The 18,462-nt window shown below is 38.9% G+C and overlaps 1 protein-coding gene and 1 non-coding gene across 4 annotated transcripts in view; both read left to right on the top strand.

Moving 5' to 3' along the window:
* Positions 1-15,731, top strand: part of LOC139952131 (uncharacterized) — a 53,757-nt gene extending 38,026 nt beyond the window's left edge. For all 3 annotated transcript variants that reach the window (XM_071951102.1, XM_071951101.1, XM_071951100.1), the window contains exons 18-33: positions 707-780; positions 1,401-1,508; positions 2,309-2,456; positions 2,602-2,718; positions 3,149-3,288; positions 4,321-4,420; positions 5,437-5,713; positions 6,135-6,226; positions 7,570-7,677; positions 8,110-8,304; positions 8,776-9,066; positions 9,633-9,740; positions 11,444-11,662; positions 12,747-12,872; positions 13,794-14,402; positions 14,849-15,731. In XM_071951102.1, the coding sequence (XP_071807203.1) occupies positions 707-780; positions 1,401-1,508; positions 2,309-2,456; positions 2,602-2,718; positions 3,149-3,288; positions 4,321-4,420; positions 5,437-5,713; positions 6,135-6,226; positions 7,570-7,677; positions 8,110-8,304; positions 8,776-9,066; positions 9,633-9,740; positions 11,444-11,662; positions 12,747-12,872; positions 13,794-13,990 (2,300 nt within the window). In that variant the 3' untranslated portion in view covers positions 13,991-14,402; positions 14,849-15,731. The remainder of the gene's footprint in view (positions 1-706; positions 781-1,400; positions 1,509-2,308; positions 2,457-2,601; positions 2,719-3,148; positions 3,289-4,320; positions 4,421-5,436; positions 5,714-6,134; positions 6,227-7,569; positions 7,678-8,109; positions 8,305-8,775; positions 9,067-9,632; positions 9,741-11,443; positions 11,663-12,746; positions 12,873-13,793; positions 14,403-14,848) is intronic.
* On the top strand, positions 9,375-9,448 carry Trnac-aca (transfer RNA cysteine (anticodon ACA)). Its single transcript has one exon. It is a non-coding gene; the product is annotated as a tRNA-Cys (tRNA).
* Positions 15,732-18,462: the final 2,731 nt, after the last annotated feature.

The following is an 18,462-nucleotide window of genomic DNA, read 5'->3' as shown; positions in this document are numbered from 1 at the left end:
TTTGCCTCTAAACGGGTCCAGATAAAGACAAGTAGAAGTATTGGTCTTACAGAAACTGCCGTCCATTTCACCAAAGTCTTTCTATCTTAGGATTAACCAAAGGACTTTGAGTTAGGTTCCCTATCTGAAGACGGAGACGCATTGAACCCAACCTAAGTTAGGACCAGTTACTCTTTCTAAATCGAGATAGGATATCTATAAAAATAAGGAAATTCCAAGATACATTTATGTGAATTATTATCTTCTTCTTTTCAATTACCTTTCGAAGCATATTAATTTCAAAACAGCGTTAAAAATAAGTATAAAAACAATTCCGGTTCAAACACTCCTTTGAAGCATCAGCTCCTGGATTAATGAATGACTAAAAACCAATTTTACCCGAAATGTAAACAAGCAATATTTTATATATATTTGGTTTGCGGTAACACCATGTGTGTATCTACTTGCCAAGTAGAGTTTGTTCTTAGAGAACCGTCTTTCTTTATTCTACTACGGCAGAGTAGATTTATCGGATGTTCGGGATATAACTGTTCCATGGGTGGATGGTATAGAAATAGGCTGGGACTACTACTTTAGCTTATAGGATCGTAATTAACTGTGCTACTTTGTAGTCAGTTCTTTAATTGGTCTCAACATTTCGACTAGCTTGCTCTAGTCATCATCAATATTTTGTTGAAGTCCCTTCACTACCTTTCTCTTTGTGTAGGTTGGACCGCTGGCACTGCTGATACCGACCAGTACCTACTAATTGACTTCACGGCAAACACTTATATCTCAAAGGTAACTTAAACATTTGGCTTAAAGGCAGTGGATACTATTGGTAATTACCCAAAATAATTATTAGCATAAAAACTTACTTGGTAACGAGTAATGGGGAGAGGTTTATTGTATAAAACATTGTGAGATACAGCTCCCTCTGAGGTTTTTGAGGAAGAGGTAATTTTCCTTGAATTTGATTTCAAGACCTCAGAATTACGTTTGAGTTCTCGAAATGGAGCATCTGAAAGCACACAACTTCCTGAGACAAAGGTGTTTATTCTTTCATTGTTATCTCGCAACTTTGTTGGCAAATTGAGCTCAAATTTTCGCAGGTTTTTATTTATGCATATGTAGAGATACAGCAAGTGAGGAGACTTGTCTTAGACAATTACCAATAGTGTCCGATGTCTTTAAAGGGAAGGTATATATTTTGTAATCACTCTTAATATTAATTGCGACAAAAACTTACACTGTATTCTCAGTACATTCAGGAGCTCTGTGAAAAAAAAACTGCCTCTAGCTACCTGGTAATCTCGGTGGTTTAGTTTGTATGATACTGCTCTAGAATTACAAAGGTGGAGGGTTCGAATCCCAACGAGTAAGCTTGATGTTTTTTGTATGCAATATTTTGCTTTCTACAGGTCATCCTACAAGGAGCATCATCTGACTCATACACAGAGAGTTACTATTTATACATCAGCAGGGATGGAGTGACGTACAACGCGTATAATTACAATGGGGCACAAAAGGTAGGGTGTCAATGCATGCTAACTATTTCTCATGTACTACAATAATAATAATAATAATAGTAGCTTCTTAAAGTGCGCATATCCGTCACACAATGACACTTAAGGCCCGGTCCCATTGCAGCGATAACGAGAACGATAAAGAGGCAAAGAGAATGCAATCCATTGGTTGAATGAGCGTGTGCGTATTCTGCGTGGAGCAATTCAACCAATAGAATGCGTTCTCTTTGCGTCGTGATCGTTTTCGTTATCGCTCCAGTGTGACTCGGCCTTTAAGGCGCTTTAACATACAATTAGTTATGTGGTACTACGTTTGCATTATGAGACCTAATCCTTAGCACCAGATAATGTTTTACAAGGTGCTGTGGCGCAATATGCTGTCAATTATAGTAATCATTAAAATATGCAACGTTCAGGGGTCTTGTCAAAATTAATCCAGGACGGGTATTCGGATAAAAATTCTTCAATGTCGATTCTTCTACAGAACCTGGTTTGACTCATTGAAAGCTACACAGTTCTCTGATGCACTCTAGAGAAAGAACTATATGCCAATGCACCCCGCTGAAGAGTGTTCTGATCGGTGGTTTGACCGGCTGACTAATTTATTATCAATAAACTGGCAATGTATTTTAACTTTTGTGAATATTTACATGATATAATTTTTATGAAGCTGTATATTCTATATTTTGTATATAACTATCTGTTCTCCCTTGTAAATGTCTAGGTGCCAGTGGAAAGTGCATGTAAAAAATCAAGTTTTACAAAATAAAATAAAAATAACATAATTTTGTTTGTTTGTTTAGCTCTTAACTGGTAACACTGGGGATGGCGATTTGTCTGCCGAGGAATACCTCCAGGAACCTCTCTTCGGTCGGTACCTAAAGATTAATCCGCAGAGCTGGACTGGTTCCAAACCTTCCCTGCGTGTTGAGCTGTATGGAGATGAAATCGGTGAGTACCCAACTATTTCAATAAGTTCACAGGCCTAAACACGTTCTGACCCAAATTAATGGTACCCCAATACATCACTGAAATTTGCTTGAATGTATAACATGTGTTCAACATTTAACTTTGAAAAATGTTTCACTTTGTCCAGCTCTCGACACTTGTGATGAGTGGAAGAATAGCGGCTACACAACAGCAGGCCATTATTTTGTGCAGCGAACATCCGAGTCATCGTCCGTTACTGTTGTGTACTGCGAATTTACCAAAGGTAAGAACTCTAGCTGTATTTAGTTTCTTGCCAAATAGCTCTTTCAGGTCTGTGATTTCTCAATTGTCAAGTTTCCCTTTTGCCCTTTTCTTAAACAAGCCCCTTTTCAGCATTCTTTGTTATAAATGCCATTAGTTATCTGTTACATATTAATTTTGTTTTACCCTTACACCGATGTGTTTGCACTGTACACTCAAAAATTTTGTGAGTTCGATGAAAGAAATCTCTGGCATATTAATGAGGTGGGGTTCTAACCGACGACCGTTGCAATTCTAGAGCAGTGAAAGAATTCTCAAAATGCATTTAACTATCCAAACAATGCTGTTCTTCTTACCAAGTAAATTTTTATTGCAATTCATTTTCAGAGTCATTACCAGCAGACCACTTAAACTGATAAATGTTGTTTCTTCCTTCTTTTTTTTGTGTGCAGCCTTTACAAGTTGTTCTGACTATGCAACTGCAGGGTTTACCGATGATGGCTACTTCCTAATCTATCCCCAAGGAACGGGAATCGGCCTACTGGTCAGATGCTCGTTCAGCAGTCTCGTAAATATTGAAGCTCATGTTACTGTAAGTGAAAATTTATTTTCAAGTTTTAAGTGGGGAATATGTTAATCCTAACCTTCCTATAGTAGTGAAAATGTTTCATCAGCATGGCTCATCAGGCTGGTGTTTAAATCCATTGTCATTAATAATAATAATAATAATAACAAATTCTTGTACAGCGCATTTTACAATAACCATATCAATGATTTTTTTTTTACAGTAGTGCCCTGGTCATTGGGCCAATAACGTCTCTTTAATCTTTCTCAGCTCCCAATAGGGAGTATACAGCCCTGAGCTGCCGTGGCGCTCCAAAGGCTTTTCATTCACAATATCAACCTCTACCCTCGCAGGTACCCATTTATACCCCTGGGTGAAGAGAAACAATTATAGTAAAGTATCTTGCTCAAGGACACAAGTGTCACGACCGGGATTCGAACCCACACTCCGGTGACTTAGCACCAGAACTTGAATTCGATGCTCTTAACCACTCGACCATGACACTCTACAATTGGCATGAGGGTGTCTCAATCTCCTCCAGACAGGATATCAATCCATTGCAAGTTACTCCCTATAACTAGATCTCACCGGTACCAGTTCCTACTCCTGGGTGGAGAGCAGCAATTATGATAAAGTACCTTGCTCAAGTGCCTTGTACAGGAGCAAAGCTGTTGGAATGGCTCTTTGATCTGCAATCATCTCAGCAAAGCAAGAGTGAGAAAGCCTGAAAGCAGTAAACATAGGATGTCGATCAGTGCCGAGCGGTTAAGAGCACCGAACTCTCATCAGCAGAGTGTGGGTTGGCGTTCCGGTAGTGACACTGTGTCCTGAAGCAAGACACTTAACCATTGCTTCGTCCTTCGAATGGGAAGTAAAGCTATAAGCCCTGTGTGTTGTAAAAACTATCAACGCACAAAAAAAAGAAGAAGACATTACACACTTGTCACAAAGAGAAAGTGTTCGCCCCGGACGGTCTAAGCAGGTTATTTCTTTAATCATGAAGGCTGCACTAGAAAGAAGAAGAAGAAGAAGTAATGTTATATTGTTATGTCCTTGTAGATGACTCATGACAGGATAGGCGGGGTTACACTCAGCAGCAGCTCTTCCTCACCAGGATCTGTCGTCCACACCTTGGATTACGGAAACTCGGTTGACATCGGTGAGTGCCTAAGAGTAATGGACCATTGCCACCCTTTAGTGGTCCTTGTTTGTGGTGTCACACGCTTAAAAAGCACCCTCACTTGGGTAAAAAAGCACCATTATTGTGGTTTAAGGAGGCAAATAATTGGACTGTAGCTGTTCTTTGTGCATTAAAACGTGTGCTTGAGCTCAGCTTCCTTGTAGCGTTTCTCGCTATACAAGGGCTCATGCGCAACAAAGTAATTGGTGTACATTTTTGGTATGAAACGAAGGATGCCTCATAAGTGAACTTTAGTCACTGTAGCTCGTCACAAGCCTAAGGAAACCTGTAAACAAGGGTGCTTGCTATGTGATCCAGAAACCCTGAAGTTAACCTCTATTCTTCCATGATAAGTGTTATGGGTTCTTTTACGTGCACTACAACTCCTAGTTCACAGGACATCCCACTGCTTAATGTTCCATCCAAAGGACAAAGCATTGTCTTTCAGACTCTTTCGAACAACTCTCTTAAAGACAGTGGACACTATTGGTAATTGTCAAAGACCAGTCTTCTCACATGGTGTTTCTCAACATATGCATAAAATAACATACCTGTGAAAATTTGAGCTCAATTGGTCATTGAAGTTTCGGAAATAATGAAAGAAAAAACACAATTGTCACACAAAGTTGTGTGCTCTGAGATGCTTGATTTCGAGACCTCAAAATCTTATTCTGAGGTTTTGAAATCAAATTTGTGGAAAATTACTTCTTTCTCGAAAACCATGTTAATTCAGAGGGAACCGTTTCTCACAATGTTGTATACCATCAACCTCTCCCCATTACTTGTTAACAAGTAAGGTTTTATGCTAATAATTATTTTGAGTAATTACCAATAGTGTCCACTGCCTTAAGAAAGACTCTGCTAAGGTCAAAGGGTCAGGCCGTTAACTATTTTTTGCAGTACGCTATCAATCCTTGTGGTTGGTAAATTGTTTCTAACAGCTTATTCTCATTTTTCATTGAAATAACATCCTTCATCTTTTACTTTCTCATCAGCTGATATAACCGCCATGGCAGCTGCGTCATCATTCTGTTACCAGTATCTCATCTACGAGAGCAACAAGGCCAAAATATGGGACAGTGGCACTCAGAATGTGTGGTGGGAGGACAATGCGGGTAACAAGATGGCGTACTGGGCCGGTGCTGACCCGTCTGGCTCCAGTGGTTGTCGTTGTGGCCAGCTCAGTAACTGCGTCGATGACGATGAAAAATGCAATTCGGACTCTGAAATTAACGACCCAGCGTTCGACGGAGGCTACATTACAGATAAAAGGTAATTACCAGGGATGAGATTGTTCAGACTTCTGGCTGAATTCAGACTTTTTATGTCGGCCTGGTGAAGAAAATTAGACAATATTTGTTTCTCCAAATAAAGAAATCCTGCTCATTGGTCTACTTCTCTAGTGCTTTGGATGCTGTTTCCAAAAGCTCCTTGGAATCTATAACCCTAGGGGTTACCAAATGGTAGAAATGCCATCATTTCAACATACCTTTGAATTTGTATCCAAGTTTCAGACTATTTTGTACTTAGTAATGACTATCGCCCCTGTAACCACCAAGGCCCAGTTTCACAAAGGCTGCTTATTAACTTTGAAAAGTAGCTAAACACAACAAAATTATGCTTACCGGCGCACTATAAGTGTTCATATTATTATTATTGATTACGTTTTACTTGATTCTATTTCTTTCTGCAGTGTTCTTCCGGTGACATCAGTTAAACTTGGAGGTTTTGATGGCTCTAATTCTGCCACTTATAGTTTGGGAGAACTATCCTGCCTTGAGGCTGGTATGTATTTGTGAATCACTTATTAAAATATAACCTGAGTTTGCCTGTAGGACAAACTTTGGTTGGTACTTCACTGGTTTTGGAATTGAGCAAGATCTTTCTCAAGTATTGTTTGAAGTTTTGCATGGTGTGGATAAATAGGAAGAAACTATGAATAAATAATAAACTAGCGGGTACAACCCCATGTGTAAATCTCTTGTGTGGGAGTGTTGGTCTCGACGTTTGAAACAGTATAATTTGCTTTCTTCTGAAGACGATCAGTATACTGTTTGAAATGTCAAGACCACACTGGCTCTTTTCAGAGCCAACACTCCCACAAAAGAGATTTACACATGGTTGTACCTGCAAGTTTACTATTTATTTATAGATTCTTCCTAAGATCTTTCTTGTCTGATCAAAATTTCAAGATGCGAAACAAGTGGTTTTGGGTCTCACTGCCTGTAAAACTTTCACAAATATCGACAAAATTTCACAGGTTCTTGTCCATATTGTAAAGTGTTTGGACTCAGTGTTGAACCTTTAATATGAAAGCAAATTGATTTAAGAAAAACGACCGAAGGCGTCTTGAGAAATCAAATGAGAAACAGTAGGTTTTTCTCTCTGCTCTTTTCATTTTGGTTATTGGACACCAGCTTAGGCTTATGGGTCAGGATCCCTTGCCTTTGGGAAGTGGGTTCCAGGGTGAATGTTGATATTACAACTACTTTACTTATAACAGCTGACACGTTGGTACAAACTGTTTCCGGCCACTGTTGTATTTTATCACAAAATACACTATTGACCCAGTTTGATGGCCAATAGGTTTCTGTGTAAACACTGCATCGCCTAAAATGCACACTCACTGAATAACGCATAGTGACATTGACCACCAAAATGACGCAATTGTTCTATGATTTTAGTTATACCAAAAGGTTTAAACAATACTTTCTGCTTAAAGGCACTGGGCACTATTAGTAATTACTTAAAATTATTGTTAGCATAAAAACTTTCTTGGTAACAAGCAATGAAGAGCTATTGATAGTATAAAACATTGTAAGAAACGGCTCCCTCTGAAGTAACGTAGTTTTCAGGATAGAGGTTTAGATGAAGCACACAATTTGTTGAACAAGGGTGTTTTTTTCTTTATTCTCTTGCAACTTCAATGACCAATTGAGTCCAACGTTTCACAGGTTTGTTATTTTATGCGTATGTTAGATTGCACCAAGTGAAAATACTGGTCTTTGACAATTACCAAAGGTGTCCAGCGCCTTACTGTCTGTGGAGACTGAAGCCAGACCGCTAATAAACACATATCCGAACTCAATTAATAATATCTTTCTATATACATGGCTTTTTATTGGCAGCGAGTGCTCTCCCTGCATCCTGCCAAGCAGCCTTCAATGCCGGCGACACCACACCTGGTCTGTACCTACTCGACCCTGATGGAAATGGACCACTTAATCCTGTTATTGGTATGATCTTAAGTCATTTTGTAAACAAACTTAATCTTAAATCATTGCGGTACCCGCTGCAACTGCCTTTAGTTACCGGGCAATCTCAGTGTCTAGTTGGTATGGCACTGCTGTAGAATTGCAAAGGTCATGGGTTCGAAACCCACCTGAGTAATATGCCTGTGATTTTTTTTCACAGAACTCAGGAAAGTATACAGTGCTAACACACATCGGTGTAAGGGTAATCCCTTTTTTTTTTTTTTTTTTTCCCCCGATGCAAATTTAACATCTATTGAACTATCAACTTGTAACTTGTTTTTTATTTGGGTTGAACAAAAAACATTACTATAGCGGGATTTGAACCTGCCAACTCTGGATGACTGTGCAGGAACATGTCATTTTACACCTTTTTAACGTGATGATATATTTTTTGTCCATTCTTGTTCTTGATAGCTCAATGCTCCGAGATTGGGAACGCCATTGTCACGGAAATTACCCACGACTTTGTAGGTAGCGTTGAGATAGTTGAATATTCTGGAGCAGGATCGTTTGCTAAAGACATCTCTTACACAGGAGACATACCCTCCCTAATTGCTATGGTTGCATCGTCCACCGCCTGCTCTCAGTATCTCGAGATGAGATGCTTTGGTGAGAATTTGTTATTATTTATTTATTCTATTTGTTTATTATTAAGAAGCAAATGTGAACAATAGCCCAACAGACATTAACAGGGTCAATGAACACTAGACCACACTGAAGGCTCTTAAAGGCACTGGATAGTCCTTAGTTACGACTAGTCCTAGGAGTTATTAAAAACTTTAGGCTAGTCCTAAGTTAGGGCGAGTAACTCAACCTCACTCAAGATAAGACTAGTCCTAACTCTTTGTGAAGTCCAACCCTGGAGAGATGCAGAAGAAATAAAGGCTTACATAGATGGCAATTTAAGCACAAAAATAAGTTTTCAGATGAGTTTTGAAGCTGGTATATGTAGTGACTTGTCGGAGATTGGGAGGAAGTTCATTCTATAGTGCTTGGCAACAGTGTGAGTAGGATCGAGTGACCCATGAGTGGTGTATATTTGGAATATGCTGTTGATTGGTTGATTTTTAATGTTTACAGAAGCGAAACTCTTGAGAGGTGATGAATCATGGTGGGTGAGCAGTGATGGAACAAAGAAAGACCACTGGTCCGGCACAACGATGTCTGGAAAATGTGCATGCGGCGCTACAGGCTCTTGCTATAAAGACAGTAGAAACTGCAATTGTGACGAAGGCGCGTCCTACTGGATGCAAGACAAGGGTTACATCACTTCTAGGACTGACCTGCCAGTGTCTCAGATCCGGGCTGGGGACACATCTTCTAGCAAGCTGGGCTTCATAACACTCGGCAGTTTGAAGTGTTATGAAAGAGGTGAGTGGGATAAACACCATTAGCGCTGTCACAACCAACCCAATGGGGTTTTGGTTGCAACAGAGAAAAGCGCTGCATAATTATTACTAATGCTATTTCAAGATTGTATTTACAAATTAATATAATTTATTTACAAAACATTTCCTTTGACATAACCATACATACATAAGTGGCAACCGTTTAAGCTACAAAATTTCACACTTCAAAATCTTACAAATTCAATCCCCGATGCAAACCTTCATCTAGTAAATTGCTGCGGTACCCGCTGCTCAAATATAGGATTCGAACCACCTCTAGCTACCGGGCAATCTCGGTGGTCTAGTTGGTAAGACATTGCTCTACAATTGCAAGGGTCGTGGGTTCAAATCCCACCCGAGTAAAATGCCTGTGATTTTTTTGTTCACAGAGCCCGTGAAAGTATACAGTACTTACACACATCGGTGTATATGGGTAAAACCAAAATTAATATTCGTTATCCCTGATGCAAATCTTCATCTTTTAAATACAATCCTCAAAAGTCATACTAAAGTTTGATCCCTTGATGCTTTTCTAATCTGTCTTTGTAGTTGGTCCGTTGGTTCAGACGTGTTATGACGTGAAGCAGAGCGGAGAAACAACTAACGGTTACTACTTGCTTGATCCTGATGGAGCAAGCGGAACGGATGCATTTATAGGTAAGTAAAACCCGTTTCAGACAGGCTTGATAGAGTCGCGCCGAACCAAAAGATTAGGAGTGACTCTTGGTCGACCCAAATGAATTTTGGTTTCAGACAGGCTGACTTAGCATAACATTTACATTGGCTCGGCTCATTAAAAAATCAACGTCTGAAACCAAGTCACTCCAGAACCGTTCGGAACTACTGCAACAGTCGATCTTTCGACTTCTAGCCGGTCCAGTCGCAACTGTTTCAGACGTCGATCTCTTCATATACTTAATTCAGAATTGGTTTGGCGCGACTCTGGACTACCTATCTGAAACTGGTGTTAGACCATCAAGCCTGATATTCTTCTTCTTATTAATATTTTGAATTGAAATATTCTTAGATGAACCAAGTGAGAAAAATATTGAATCGACTTGAAACACATTTTGCCTTCTCGTACACAGAGGCCTTCTCATAGACTGGTTACTAAACTAGACTGGATATTAATACGACAGATAGATGATGGGCTTGTGCCTTTGATTAAAGCCATTGGACCCTTTCGGTAAATAGTATTGTCCAAGGCCCACACTTCGTGTATCACAACTTCTATATCAAATAACAAACCTGTGAAAATTTAGGCTCAATCGGTCATCGGAGTCGGGAGAAAATAACGGGAAAACCCACCCTTGTATCCGTGCGTTTCGCCGTGTCATGACATGTACGTGTTTAAAATAAATCTGTAACTCTCACTATCGAGAATTGATATTGTTTTACTGTTTTCTCAAAAAGTAAAGCATTTCATGGAATAATATTTCAAGAGAAGTCTTTCACCACTACCTTCTGTAAACCCTGTTAGTTATTTGTAAATCTGTGAACTTTTTTTTTCTGTACCGAAAGGGTCCAATAGCTTTAAACAAGCATAGAACTTGACACGCATTCAGAGTGTGACATGAGAAAGATAATTCCTACGTTTTTTATAAAAAGTGTTACATACTAATTGTGGACACGAGAACAAAAGAAGTCCACATAAGTCCACTTGAAACACTCTGTGGACTTACACCTGTCCACACAGTGTTTTGGACAGTGTTGAAGAACATGGCATGAGAAGATATTTGGCTACTTGGGGATGTTTTTGTTTAAGCGTTACATACTATGTGTAGACCTGAGAACAAAAGAAGTCCATATATGTCTACTTGAAACACTCTGTGGACTTACACCTGTACACACAGTGTTTTGGACAGTGTTGAAGAACATGGCATGAGAAGATATTTGGCTACTTGGGGATGTTTTTGTTTAAGTGTTACATACGATGTGTAGACCTGAGAACAAAAGAAGTCCATATATGTCTACTTGAAACACTCTGTGGACTTACACCTGTCCACACAGTGTTTTGGACAGTGTTGAAGAACATGTTTTTTCATAAAGGCACAGAGGAATGTCCACAGAGTGTATGCAACACAGAACTGTGGGCTTATGGGATCACCCTTATGGGGTCTATTAGATAATTTAACAATGGACCCCATAAGAAAATTCTTTGTTCCACAAATATCTTTCTCCTGTCATATTCATGGCACAATTCCATCAAATATTTTCCAGATTCCTTTCTATTACTGAGTTTCCTGAACACACAACATACAATGATATACATTCTAAATGCAGAATTGCATCTTGACATTTTGAACTTGTGTCGTATTGTTGACCTTCGGATGATGCAATTGTTTTTGCCCACTTTACAGCTGAGTGCGACTTGAACTTTAACTCCACCCACGCCGTGACCATCTACAATCACGATAGCGAGAGCCGTGAGCATGTGGTTGACGTTTCCGGCAAAAAGGACTACATCCGATCTGTGGTGTATGAGAACATGGATGTTGAGCAGCTGGAGTCCCAATTCACTCTTGCGTCCAGCGACTACTACCAAACTTGCAAACAGTATATTAAATATGAATGCTACGGTAAGCAGCCCAGTGGACAACTCTGGCTTTTTAGTTTTGGTGAAAGCTCCATCGATATTACGGGAAAGCTCTTTTAAAGAATTTCAGAGTTTGCCAAATATTCATCCTTTTCTGTGAGCGAGTATGATTTTGTTGAATTACTTGGGTCAGATAGCAGGGCTCAATTTTATAGAGCTGCGAAGCACAAAAACTTGCATAGCATGAAATTTCTTGATAATTTTGAACAAGATTACCAACCAAATTTCCATTTGTTGCATGCGCCGTAGCACCTTGTAAACCATTATAAGGTGCTAAATAATTGGGTCTCAAAACTCATCACTGCAATTACCTATCTTTCTGAAAGTTTGTATATACTCAGCGCCTTGAGTACCTTGTTTGGTAGATACGTGCGCTATATAAGACTTTGATATTATTATTATATTATTATATTGCTTGTTCCTGGTATTCAGCTGTTGTTGTTTTTATCCTGAAAATCACATTGAAATTTGGTTGGTAATCCTGTTTTTATCAAGGAAGAAATGTCATGCTCAGCAAATTTTTGTGCTTAGCAGCTCCATGAAATTGGACCCTGAGTAGTTTATCAATAATTTGGCCTGTAAATCAGCAATGTATAAACAAAAACCAATCTATGGCTGGCTATCCTTGAGAATTGGAAGATCTGTAGACCTTGATTATGCTAAAGCCTTTTCCTTCTCCGATTCCTCAGGCATCTTAAATCACAACTTGGTACAACAAGGGTGTTTTTATTTTCATTATGCTCTAGCAACTTCGATGACCAATTGAGCCCAAATGTTCACAGATTTGTTATTTTATGAATATGTTCGTTTAACACCAACTAAGGATACTGGTAGTGACCAAACAATCCAGTAGTGGTAGCATTTAAAGGCAGTGGACACTATTCGTATTTACTCTAATTAATTATTATCATCAAAACTTACTTGGTAACGAGTAACGGGGAGCTGTTGATAGTATAAAACATTGTGAGAAACGGCTCCCTCCAAAGACTGGTCTTTGACAATTACCACTAGTGTTTAGTGTCTTTAAGGTGATAGGTGCACAATTTATTTGTTTCCTTCGTCCTCAGATGCACGTCTTCTTGATAGCTCCACTTCGGAATGGAAGACATTCAAAGGAGAAAGCAAGACGTACTGGGGAGGTGCCAACGGGCAAGACCTCTATTGCTCCTGTGGACTTGATGGAACATGTATCGGTAAGCCAAACAGTTTTCATCATCAGCAGGTCGAGCATGCTTGGCTTTCTTAGAAACATTTCTTCCATCTTTCTCTGCATTTGGTAGATTTTCGAACCTGCATCCAGTATCCTCCATCAATCTGTCAATATAGGTCTTCTTTGGGCGTCCTGGTGTTTGTGGTTGGGTTTCCAAAGTAGAACTGCCCCAGCGAGTTCCTCTTTGCTGAGCCAGGAATGGCCAGCAAATCGCATTCTTTGTTGCCAAATGGATTTGGTGATTCATGGTATTTTGCCATATAAATCTTTAATTGAAAGAAGTAGTAATCGTCAGTCTATACTAAACAGATATTAGAGTAGTAATTTAGATCCGTTATAGTTTGAAGAAGTATCAGGATTCCTCATAAATCTGTGGAGTGACATGGCCGAGCGGTTAAGAGCACCCAGTCTGGTGTTTGGCTCTTGTGTCCTTGAGCAAGATACTTTTACCTCAGTTGCAGACCAGCCAACCTGTACGCATTTTCCATACCATGTATGCATTTTTACATCCAAGTAAGATGGTACAAGGTATTACGCAGAAAATATGCAAAGTCTATATCTCGGTGTTTTAAAACAGAGCATGAACTATATTGTCAAGTTATTTGCATGCTGAGTAAGTTGCTAAAAATTTCTTACAACTTTTTGCCCCGTGAGTTAATAGCATCTATGACCATTAAATAAATAGTTCAACTACATGTAGAATGAATTGGTCCATAGTTTTTTTCTGACTGACCACCAACAAAAGCATGTAGTTGGGCTTCTGGGTTATGCCGCTGTGCCCTGCGCTACTGGTTCATGTCGCTGCGCTAATGTGGTATTAAACCAAAACTGACTCGTTAAGTATAACACGCTGGCTTCAGCAAAGGTTCTTATTGAAGTTTTGTTCTCATACTGTTCTCCAAAGATACCAATAAATTATGTAACTGTGACAGCCAGACAGCATCTTGGCTTGAAGACGATGGTTATCTGATTGACTACTTGGACGAAGTCCTCCCGGTCACCCAGCTTCGTTTCGGTGATACAGGAGGTGGGGTCGGCAGTGAAGAAGGGTACCACACACTGGGCAAGCTAATGTGTTACGTTTCAGAAAGTGAGTATTGAGAACACTAGGGATAGACGAGTCAAAACATCTCACAGAAAGCGCAATGGCGTGCGAGCGTTGCTGTAGCTTAGGGAAGCGCGCGCGTCATGTGTTTTTTTTTAGTTTGATTTCTCAACAGATGCTGGCGGATGATGTGACAGTGAGAGAGATTCTTCATGGGAGTCGTGAACATGGAGTCAGCAGCATCACAGCAGCTCTATTCAGCCTGGATTGAGGGCCCAGGACACTCCCTGGATTGAGGGCCCAGGACACTCCCTGGATTGAGGGCCCAGGACAACGCCACGACTTGGTACAGAGGACTCAATGGCCTTCTTTTAGCGAACTCAACTGTCTGGATTTCTATGGCAATGATGACGTCAGGAGGAGCCGCGATCAGCAAGGAGACTAAGCTCATGGGGTATTACTTTTATGGTAAGATGTGGGTTTAAGAGGGAAGTTTCTGGAGGACGTGACAGCCATTGGTTGACTAAATGTGCGCACTTGAACTTGCTCCTGGCTCCTGTGTTCTTGAATTTTATAAACTTGAAAGAATGTTATTAGATATTATGTTCGGTGCTTTTAACTGCTTGACGACGACACGCCAAATATCTTAATTTGGGGTTTATCTGAAGAAAAATTGAGTGAGACTTGAACCTGCGACTTTTCCCTCTGTATTAACTTGCCGATGCTCGCCAATTGAGCTATCTTAACCTGAGGTCGCCGTGAGGTTACCCTATCGACAGGGTGCCAATCAGTAGCCATTCAACCTGTAACTGCTATCTATCCAGGGATGCTTCTTTTGGTTGTAAATATCAAGTAATAAATCTTACTGCGTACTAAGTTGTTTCATAAATATTTTTGTTTCTGATTCTTTTCAGCACAATTACCTATCAACCTGTGTCTGCCTGGACAAACTGCTGGATTAACCAAGCCCCGGAGCCAACATCAACTATTCAATTACAGACCTTTATCACAAAGTAGTCATCTTGTCCCCTCAAATGACCCTTGCTTATGCCTAGACAAACATTGGAGCACCAACATGATGGACTGCATTGATGGCCATTTTGCATTGGCGGTCTTCATTGAGTTTCATATTATAATATTAGCAGCAGCGATTAAAATCACAGAAAAAAACTTACTATTTCATGCAAACAACGATTTTGATTCGATGACTATTCTGTGATAAGGGTTTGGAGTTGAAGCGACTGTCGAATCTGGATGTAGTGTTCTCTTTAAATTCTGTAATATTTTCCACATTGATTTTTTACTGATAATGCGCAACCTGACGCACACTTTACCGTATAACCCCCTATCAATCTACGAAAACAGTGAAAAGGAAACAATGACAGAAGAGAAAAGTCTGCTCGACCCTGCATTTCAACCCTTGAAATTCGTAAAAAAAAAAAAAAATTGAATGAATGTACTTATCAGGAACAAGTGTAAGAAATCACTTCTGTTAAAGGGGCTTGGTTGTCATGATCAAAGCATGCCTTAGGCTATACATGGAGTTATGAATTCTCACCAAGTTACTGTTTGTGTCCTCCCTCCTTTTGTATCATGTCTATTCAGAGCGCATGTTTTCTCTTTAACTGAGAGTTCAGAAATCCTTGTATGACCTGGGTGCTTTGATCGTGACCACACAGCCCCTTTAAACGTTTGGTATTGCCCTTTAAATTTCTACCTTAGTATGTTCGGATGCTTGGCAAAAGACTGGTTGAAATTGGAATTAATAAACCAAAGTGTCTTAATTTTAAATGAAAACATGATGATGTTCCCTCTGAATGTTTCTTTAATGTGCTACTTTGTTGTTTTATGTCCAGGCATGATAATTGTCCTTCTTAAGTCTAATTTTCAATATTTAGACTCTCAGAAAAACAGTTTTTTTTTTAAGCCTGAATTGTTTTTAATACCGCAGGAAATGTTCAGCAGCCTTTTTACTCGAGGAAGTTTCCTTCTTTTTCCCGATGTGCCAATTATCATGCCTGTGCAAGTTTAAACCCCTTGCAGTTTTTTTAATCAAAAATTCTTGCTAAAAAAGGCCAATTTTTAAAAAAGTGCCCCAAAAATTAAATGGTCCAAAATCAATCAAGAAAGCAAGTTTAACCCCTTGTATTTTCTTTAACCAAAAATTCTGGCTAAAAAGGCCCATTTTTAAAAATTGGCCCAAAAATGAAATGGTCCCAAATCAGTTAAGAGAGCAAGTTTAAGCTCTTGCAGTTTTTTAAACAAAAAATTGTAGCTCAAAAAAGCCCATTTTTTAAAATTGGCCCAAAAATCTAATGGTCCCAAATAAGTCAAGAAAGCAAGTTTAACCCCTTGCAGTTTTTTTAACCAAAAATTCTGGCTCAAAAAGGCCCATTTTTAAAAATTGGCTTAAAAATGAATTGGCCCCAAATCAGTCAAGAGAGCAAGTTTAACCCCTTGCAGTTTTTTAAACAAAAAATTGTGGGTAAAAAAAGCCCATTTTTTAAAATTGCCCCAAAAATCTAATGGTCCCAAATAAGTCAAGAAAGCAAGTTTAACCCCTTGCAGTTTTTTTAACCAAAAATTCTGGCTCAAAAAGGCCCATTTTTAAAAATTGGCTCAAAAATGAATTGGCCCCAAATCAGTCAAGAGAGCAAGTTTAACCCCTTGCAGTTTTTTAAACGAAAAATTCTGGCTCAAAAAGGTCCATTAGTAAAAATTGGCCCGAAAATAAAATGGCCCCAAATCAGTCAACAGAGCAAGTTTTACCCCTTGTAGTTTTTTGAACCAAAAATTCTGGCTCAAAAAGGCCCATTTTTTAAAATTGGCCCAAAAATCTAATGGCCCAAAATCAGTCAAGAGAGCAAGTTTAGCCCCTTGCAGTTTTTTAAACAAAAAATTGTGGCTCAAAAAAGCCCATTTTTAAAAATTGGCCCAAAAAATTAATGGTCCCAAATAAGTCAAGAAAGCAAGTTTAACCCCTTGCAGTTTTTTAAAGAAAAAATTCTGGCTCAAAAAGGCCCATTTTTTAAAATTGGCCCAAAAATATAATGGTTTCAAATAAGTCAAGAAAGCAAGTTTAACCCCTTGCAGTTTTTAAAAGAAAAAATTCTGGCTCAAAAAGGCCCATTTTTAAAAATTGGCCAAAAAATGTAATGGTCCCAAATAAGTCAAGAAAGCAAGTATAACCCCTTGCAGTTTTTTAAACAAAAAATTCTGGCTCAAAAAAGCCCATTTTTAAAAATTGGCCCAAAAATTTAATGGTCCCAAATAAGTCAAGAAAGCAAGTTTAACCCCTTGCAGTTTTTTAAAGAAAAAATTCTGGCTCAAAAAGGCCCATTTTAAAAAATTGGCCCAAAAACGAAACGGTCCCAAATTAATCAAGAAAGCAAGTTTAACCCCTTGCAGTTTTTTTACCAAAAAGTCTGGCTCAAAAAGGCCCATTTTTAAAAATTGGCTCAAAAATGAATTGGCCCCAAATCAGTCAAGAGAGCAAGTTTAACCCCTTGCAGTTTTTTAAACGAAAAATTCTGGCTCAAAAAGGTCCATTTGTAAAAATTGACCCGAAAATAAAATGGCCCAAATCAGTCAACAGAGCAAGTTTAACCCCTTGCAGTTTTTTGAACCAAAATTTCTGGCTCAAAAAGGCCCAATTTTAAAAATTGGCCCAAAAATGAAATGGTCCCAAATCAGTTAAGAGAGCAAGTTTAACCCCTTGCAGTTTTTTAAAGAAAAAATTCTGGCTCAAAAAGGCCCATTTTTAAGAATTGGCCCAAAAATGAAATGGTCCCAAATCAGTTAAGAGAGCAAGTTTAACCCCTTGCAGTTTTTTAAACAAAAAATTCTGGCTCAAAAAAGCCAATTTTTAAAAATTGGCCCAAAAATTTAATGGTCCCAAATAAGTCAAGAAAGCAAGTTTAACCCCTTGCAGTTTTTTAAAGAAAAAATTCTGGCTCAAAAAGGCCCATTTTTAAAAATTGGCCCAAAAACGAAACGGTCCCAAATTAATCAAGAAAGCAAGTTTAACCCCTTGCAGTTTTTTTACCAAAAATTCTGGCTCAAAAAGGCCCATTTTTAAAAATTGGCTCAAAAATGAATTGGCCCCAAATCAGTCAAAAGAGCAAGTTTAACCCCTTGCAGTTTAAAAAAAAATAAAATTTTGGCTCAAAAAGGCCCATTTGTAAAAATTGGCCCGAAATGAAATAGCCCTAAATCAGTCAACAGAGCAAGTTTAACCCCTTGCAGTTTTTTGAACCAAAAATTCTGGCTCAAAAAGGCAATTTGTTAAAAATTTGCCCAAAAATCAAATGGTCCAAATTAGTCAAGAGAGCAAGTTTAACCCCTTGCAGTTTTGGTGCTTTATGCAAATTATTTCCTGGAAGTCCCGAGAGTCCAAGAATCATGGCTCAAAAAGGCCCATGGAAAACAAAATTAAAAGCAACAATGTCCATTGATTTTGTCCAATGAGGAGGATTTTGTGCTTTATGCAAATTATTTACTGGAAGTCCTGAGAGTTGCATGATCACGT

This window comes from Asterias amurensis, chromosome 20 (genome assembly GCF_032118995.1).
Source record: "Asterias amurensis chromosome 20, ASM3211899v1".
Lineage (NCBI taxonomy): Eukaryota > Metazoa > Echinodermata > Asteroidea > Forcipulatida > Asteriidae > Asterias > Asterias amurensis.
The sequence above is the reverse complement of the archived record's forward strand: the minus strand, read 5'-3'. Positions and strand labels throughout refer to the sequence as shown.